The following is a 7345-nucleotide window of genomic DNA, read 5'->3' as shown; positions in this document are numbered from 1 at the left end:
TCTGTGTTCGCTTCGAAAATTTGGAAACTCCAGAAATTTTGAAAAATTCGTGCCGTTTTATTCTGTCTTTCTAAAACCAGCCCCCCCCCCCCCCCCCCCCTTACAAATAATGATGATGATAATGATAATAAAATAATAAATCCCAAATAAACCAGCAGATAAGTGAAGCAGACGCCGCCGGAGCACCCGCGGGGCCGTGGCGGAGGGCAGGGGCCGGCTGCCGGGGCAGCCCCGGCCCGTCCCGCCCGGCCCGTGCCCCTTCGGCCCGCTCGCCTCAGGAGGGGTCCGGTCCGGGCCCAGCCCTCCCGCCGCCCGCCCGGGCCAGGCCGGGCCGTACCACGAGCGCTCGGCCGGGCAGGGGGAGGCGGGCGCGGGGCCCGCTCAGCCGCCGGTCCCGCTGCCCCGGGCACCGCGGCGACACCGAGCGGGGCCGCGGCCCGGGCAGACGGCGGCACCAGGCCCCGCCGGCTGCGGGCCGGAGCGGGGCCGTCCCCCGGGGCCGGGCGGGCCCCCCTCCCTGGCGGCGGCCGGGGGAGGGCCGGGCGCCCGGATGTCGATCAAAATGAGCGAGCCCCAGCCCTGCGCCGGCCGCCCGGGCGGGGGGAGCCGCGGCGCGGCGGCACCGGGCACCGGCGGGGAGGCGGCCGGCACATGGGACGGCGGGCTTCGGCAGCGGCGTAGAGCCTGGACAGCTGCGGACGGAGCTCATGGATAGAGGACGTTTGGCAGGATAACCCCGCGATGGCTGCCCAGTCGAGGTACGGCACTAAATAACTTTGGTGGCGCCCGGTGCATCTGGCTTGGAGCTGGGTTTGTGATGCCCTGGCTCCTGCTCAGGCTCAGCTGGCTGTGGGGCTTTACCCCGAGCCCCCGGTGGGTTTTGTCCTTGCGTTTTGTTCACCGCCGTGCCCGCTCCCTCTTCCCAGCGTAAACTTTCTTCCAGCAGGAAAAACAAAGTCTTAATTGCTCCCCGTCAAATCTCTCCCAGTCCAACAAGTTAAAAGCTCCTTGAAACCGATTTCCTTCTCCCCGGTGGACTTGTCTGCTTAAAAGCTCTTTGATTCTGTTCTCGCGTTTATTTGTTTCTGCTCGCCCTTAACCAGCCCGGCGTGAGCGGGTCTGTGTCACTGCCTCCAGCACTGGCTCAGAAGGTGGGGAAAGGTTCTGCTGGAATGGGGAATGGGCCGGGGGAAGCAGGTTGTATCTGCTGGGTAGCTGCGAGCATAGAAAATGTTAGGTTACATTTTCTAGGTATGGTTACAACAGAGAAGAGTACGGGAATGAGTTACTTAGTTGCTGTCAGGGAGCAAAATTCAAGCGAAAACGCCGATCTTGGGTAAATACTTTTCAGCTGTGGTTTTAAAGAAGCAGCATTTTGCCTGCTCTCGAGGGAGTTGGGGAGTGTCCTGCCTAAAGTAAATTTCACACTCAGCATGGGGGAGGCAGCTTTTCTTAAGCAGTAGTACTTGATGGAGCAGTGCTATTTAAGGTACCTGTTAAATGCCTTTTAGCCTTTACGATGCCTTAATGGGCATTTCAGAAATGCCAAAGAGAGAAATTCATTTTTGCTCTTTAGTCCCACACCAAACAGGCACTCTGCTCCCCTTTCCTGCAGGCAGGGAAAAAAAAATTAAAATGGTGGTGTATCCTACACATAAGTTTGGCACTCACGGTGCATTTTCACAGTGGTGCCTTTCTGCAGGTCTGAAGCCAAGAGTTGGCTTTAAATTACAAACTGGAGAAGGACAGAGCCCTGCGGTTTGTGGAAGAAGCAGGGGAAGATTGATTGCTTGGTTAACAGCTGAGCTCTTCTCCAGCTTCCATGGCCTACTCTCCCAATACTGGGACTATTTTGCATATAGAGTACTTAACAAAAAGGTGAAGATTGAGTTTCTAGCATCTTTTTTTTTTTTTTCCTTTGTATCATCCCTTTGCGTGATTTACTGGCCTGCATTATCAGCGTTGCTGTAATAGGACCGCATGCTGGATGCAGCATAAATCCTAGGGATGCTGGCTGGCCCTGGAGCTTGGCTTGGCTCCAAGGCCAGGGACGTGCCTGATGTCTCAGAGGTCGCACAGCCATTCTGCTGGGTGGCAGGAGGCCACGAGGGAGCCGGCTCCCAGCAGTAGCCCCCAGCTTCAGCCAGCTGGCCAAGGGAGGGCAGAGTGGTGCTGGGGCCAGGGAGCCACATCCCTGACCTGTCAGGTGAATGGTGCAGAGAACCAAGTGTTACAGGCTGAGTGGCTCAGGCTGAAGGCAGGAAAATGGTCCAAGGGCTGCGACTGTGGGGCTGAATACTGCAGGGCAGGTGGAAGGACTGTGCCCCACACCTGCTATTTGAGACAGACATGGGGATGAGACATGCACCTGCCATTCTGTACCCTCTTTCCTTTTCCATCCTGCATGTTCGCTTTTGCTTTTGTCAGGATGCTGTGAGGTGCTCAAGCTGTAAAACTGTGTCAGAGCATTTCAGCACAGTGAGTACAGAGGTTACTCTGTATGCCTGAAGATCAGTGTTAAGATCTCTGATTATTGTTTGTTTTAAGACAAAGAGAGTAGGAGTGCATATGAGCAGCAGAAATGAGTCTGTAGGACAGAGATTGCATTTGCCAGAAGGCCTGTGATGTTTCTGTTTCAGTGGCATAGATCTCCAGGGGTATCCATCCCATTTAAAAAAGAATGTGTTTTGTGGGTGTGTAGAAGCTTTTATTCAATAGTAAAGGACGAGTTAATATTCACAATAAATAATTAGAACTCTGCTGCATGGGACTGAGAAGCCACATGTCTCCAGAATTCATTTTGCCAAAACATGTCAGTGGGTTTACTCTGCAAGGCAGCTGACAAAAGAAATGGGTGAGCTTTCTGTGTTTATTTGTGCTTTGCAAAAAATACAGGCAATTTTTGCAAGCTCAGTAAATTACTGATGAGGTGGTGTGATACTGAGCTCAGTAGTGGTTTGTGTATCACTCTGTATGAGGCCTTCAGGCTCTCCTCCATCTGCTCACGTTTTCTATTTCTCACATGCTGTTTGCTTTAGCTAGTGAAAGTGATGTGACACAGGGGAGGATGCTTGTTCAGAAACAAGAAAATCCAGCATCCTTTCCTCAGCTCCAGTGCTGCGATCCTCAGCAGCTCACCTGGCATTTGGGCTTCACAGTTTTGAAGGGTGGAAGGGTAGGGAAAACAAGGTGATGAAACCTACCTGTTGCTGCTCCTTAGCGTTTTAAAAACTGTAGCGGTGATAACTGAGGAACTGTTGTGCTAATGGATGCCACAGGATTCTTTAAAATCGTGATCTTAAGAAATAAGAAATGCTTGCAGGGCGAGTTGGGCATGCTTTGGTTTCAGCTGTTTGAGAATGATCAGCTTCTCCCATTAGCTGCTGCAAGTAGCTTACATCTGGAGCTATTAGCTGGAGAAACCATCCTCCAGTTAGCTTTTTTATTGTGTATAATGTGGGGTTGTGGGGGTTTTTTAAGTTGCTCGCTGAGCCGTAGGTTTGCAGCTGTAGCTTTCTGTGTGCTCCCTTCTGGAGTGCACAGATGATCTGATGCCTGTGGTGTCCCCAGGCAACAGGGCTTGTGTCAGGTTTTTGTGGTGTATTCAGCAACTTGTGAGCAGAAGCAGAGCTGATCTGAATAAGGACAAATTTAGTTTCTTGTCGACGGTGGTGTGATGTTCATCATGTGCCATTCAGCTGCTTTGGGAATATGGCAGGACCCTTGGGAGGAGTGTGGGACAGACTGACAGAGCCCATCATTTCTGCTTCTTTCTTCATTAAAATACCTGCTCAGGTGCAGCAATTGCAGGCTGAGGATCTTTAGATGAATATCTGCCTCTTTTTTTTAAAGATGCAGGCTGCTTTTCTCAGGCTGCTTGAGGTAATTTAAATTTGTCTGTAGACGCTGTCAGTTACACTTATTTACAGTTGGAGGATAAACAAAATACTTTGTTGTTTTGGATGCTAAGAATTTCGGATTGTCTTATCTATAACTCGCTTTTCAGTGTGGTCATGGTTAGGATAATTTCTGGTGTGCAGAACCAATGCAATTTTCAAGTCTTTGGACATAGGTGAATACAGTACACAGTCAGAGCAACATGAAATCTGAGTGTTGTGCTGTCATCCCTGCTGGGCTCATACCGCTCTTTCTCCTGAGCCAGCCCTGCAGGGAAGGGTAATGATGGACAGCAGCCTGGGAAAACCTCTGTTTCCATCCCCTAAAGCCAAGTTGTACCAGCTAAACCCACAAGAGTCTTGAGAGGAGACTGTACTACTGCTTGTTCTGGTAGAAAAAAGGTGATGCTTTGGAGAAATGAAATAAAATGTGACTTTATCTATATTTAAAACGCAGTAAATTCTGAAGAGAGTAAAGCTAAGGCTTTTCCCTGGGGAGAAGCTACATTGAATGATGCAGCTTTAGTTCATTCCGTGTCATTTCGCAGCTTTCCAGGCCAGACGTAAAGACACTTTTCATAACTTGTTTGTTTCATGGGTCCTGTTGATACAGGCAACTGCCAATATTGGTGATGCTGGGTTCCAGTCAGCTGAGGGAGGTCAAGAAGGGCTGAAACAATATCTTGTTGGAGTTTACTTGTCTATTGAAAGCTAAAACATGCCATGAAACCCTGTTGGTTTTGCTTGCTACTAGCCCTGCCTAGAAATACAGACCTGTTTTCTCCAGAACCAGATGTCTGGATGATCTATGGCCTGTTTTGTGGGCTGCTGGGGATTTTCAGTTTGCAGTTCCTTATTGCCTGGACTTTCTGAGCGTGGAGTTGCTCTGAGGCAGACCTGCAGCTGAAACACTCCCACACAGAAGACAGAGATGCTCACAGGGAAGTGGATTTTTCAGGTTGGTTTGGTTTTTTTAGCAGTAGGTATTCCAATTTGCAATAGGCCATTGAAAATTTTGAAGTACATTTGTCATGGCATACTTGAGCTGGTATACAAGGGAATGTTTCCTTAGGTCATGTAATTTTCGTATGTCTGAATCTGTGTTACAAAGAGAGGCCTCTTCTCACAGCTTTTTATGAGAAAATCATTTGCTAGTACAACTGCAAGATGCAGCATGAAGAGCAGGAAACAAGCTTTTAATGAGGTGCATAAATTCTCCTCAGCACTTTTCTTCTGAGAGGAGTCATAGTGAATGATACATGAAGCTTTTAAATGCCTTTAAAATAGAATAGAAAAGGTGTCTCCTTGAAGTTAAGTGGGAATGCCACAATGGCATTGTTTTCCATGAGGTGGAGGGCAGTGAAGTGAGGAAGAGTGCAAGGTGTCATCCTAGGGGCTGGCTTTGGTGCTGGGTGGTTGGGGGTGCAGAGTTTGCTTACCTGGCATGACAAAAGAGTTACTGTAGAGATGCATGAGCCTCAGAAAAAAGAGAAAGTACTTTTTCTGTTCAGTCTTGAACACAGCCTGGAGCTTTTTTTCCCCCTGTGGTATGTTATAGTGGAAAATGTACTGGCTATTTTATGTTTTGCAGTTTTGACTGCTGCAGTTCATCTGTGTCCATGATAAAAAAGGGAAGAGTGTGGGACTGGCTGGGGCAATTATCACTCCCAAATGAGGTGTTACCATAGTAGATTAAGATAGAGCTGCCTCTCCAGCAGAATGCTTTTGTGGGGAACAGACAAGAGCTGCTGTGTGTGCTAGGAGAAGATTTTCCACAGTTGCCTATTCATAGACAATTCAGGAAAGTGAAGTTAAATTCTCTATCAGTAGAGAATCAAGCAGCTGTGGGAAGCGGTGAGAGGTAGAACTCTTGTAGCCCATCTTCCCTCTCAGCTGGAGTGGCTGCTGTGTGCAGAGCCAGCCCCCAGCTCAGCTCTTTTGCTGCTGAGGTGCAGAAGTTGTTGATCACCTTAATGAACTGCATGGCTTTTTAAAAAGTGCATTTTTTTTGCTGCCTTATTCTTGTATAGGAAGAGGGAGGTAGCAAACGGGGAAGAAGAGCAGGTGTGTGGGCACAAAACTGCATTTGAGAAGTTGATCTGCTCCTGTTAATGCTCCAGAATTGTCAAGCTGGCACACTAGGCACACTTGATTAGGCAACCTTCATCACAAATGCTTCTGGAAGATGTTTGACTTCTGGATTAGTTTAGGCTTAGATATTGTTTGTAGAATTGTCATTTTCAGTTGTTCTGAGTGTTTATTGTACTAGCAACCTAAAGTTTTCCTTTACTGTTGTTTTTGCAATGTTACCATCAGGTTAAGAGAAAATAATGTCCCTGCTGTAATTTTTAGAGAAAGTTCAACAAGCAAATTGTTAATGGTTAACCTCAGAGACAACAGCAAAACTCATTTTCAGAACTGCAAGAACTGTGGGTTTCATTTCTGTACTTGCAAATAAAAAAAAGGCAACAAAAACCAACCTCAAAAACTCATCAAAAAATAACAAACCACAAAAACACCTATATCACCAGTTCAGCCAAAACCTGAGTAAGAAGTATTTTAATAAGAAACAAAAGAGGAAACTCTTGAGCATATGGTAGTATTTTTATTCTGTATATCTTTGCTTCCTAGAATAGCGTATAAGCTGTAAGCAGCAAGGGATGTATTCAGCAGTGTATGATCAGCTCCTTCATGGCACGGTGTTTAGCAGGTGGTGTGTGCATGTGAGATGTGTGAGAAGCTCCAGTGCACGTGCCTCTGAGCTGAGCTGAGCTGTGAGCACTGCATTTTGAAATACAGCTGTCTGCTTGCATCTGAAATGGAAAGGAATTATTAAAATGTGGAGCAGTAAAGGGATATTTACATCTCTGGAGAATTGGAGACGTGATAAGAAATTGCTTTTGGGTTTTTTGTTCTTCTGCAGTTTGTAAGGTTTTGCTTAAAAAGATATTACTGGCATAATTAATCTTTTCAAGCACAGCTCAGAAACTCTCTCTCCTAACTGGTATGCAGCTATTTCTCAATACTCCTCTCCCCCTGTAGGCTATTTTGGAAAAATCATCCTAATCTGAAGGCAGGGAATATTCTGGCAGTTTAGAAGTGCTTTGATGACATTCTTCTCTTTTCCCTGTCCCCAAAACCCTCGGCAGAACAAGCTGTTCTAGGAAAAGTTGTTTTCCTGATGTCAGTAAACCTGTGGCTCTGCTGAGAACAGGCTGTCAGTCTAGAGACCTTTTTCTTAGCTTTACTAAAATAACACATGCTAACAGAAAGAGAGCCTGGTCTGTCCCTCTGTGCTGCAGAGCAGGGAGCTTTGCTTGGATTTTTAGAAGACTCCCTTAGAATTGCCACTACCTGGAAGCTGCCATGTGTGTCTGTCTGTCTGTCACTGCAGACCTTCTTTACTGTGAAAAGTGCTGGCACAGCTGAAAGGCAGCAAGTGCACTGCA

At 47.5% G+C, this 7345-nt stretch overlaps 1 protein-coding gene across 3 annotated transcripts in view; it reads left to right on the top strand.

The window, feature by feature from the left end:
* Positions 1-406: 406 nt before the first annotated feature.
* The window catches only part of AFF1 (ALF transcription elongation factor 1), a 67412-nt gene continuing 60473 nt past the window's right edge, over positions 407-7345 (top strand). The window contains exon 1 of one of the 3 annotated variants that reach the window (XM_071431525.1): positions 407-758. In XM_071431525.1, the coding sequence (XP_071287626.1) occupies positions 742-758 (17 nt within the window). In that variant the 5' untranslated portion in view covers positions 407-741. The remainder of the gene's footprint in view (positions 759-7345) is intronic. The other 2 variants (XM_071431523.1, XM_071431524.1) reach the window with 2 other exon arrangements.

This window comes from Agelaius tricolor, unplaced genomic scaffold (genome assembly GCF_023055355.1).
Source record: "Agelaius tricolor isolate 1412-34295 unplaced genomic scaffold, bAgeTri1.0.p SCAF_8, whole genome shotgun sequence".
NCBI lineage: Eukaryota > Metazoa > Chordata > Aves > Passeriformes > Icteridae > Agelaius > Agelaius tricolor.
The sequence above is the reverse complement of the archived record's forward strand: the minus strand, read 5'-3'. Positions and strand labels throughout refer to the sequence as shown.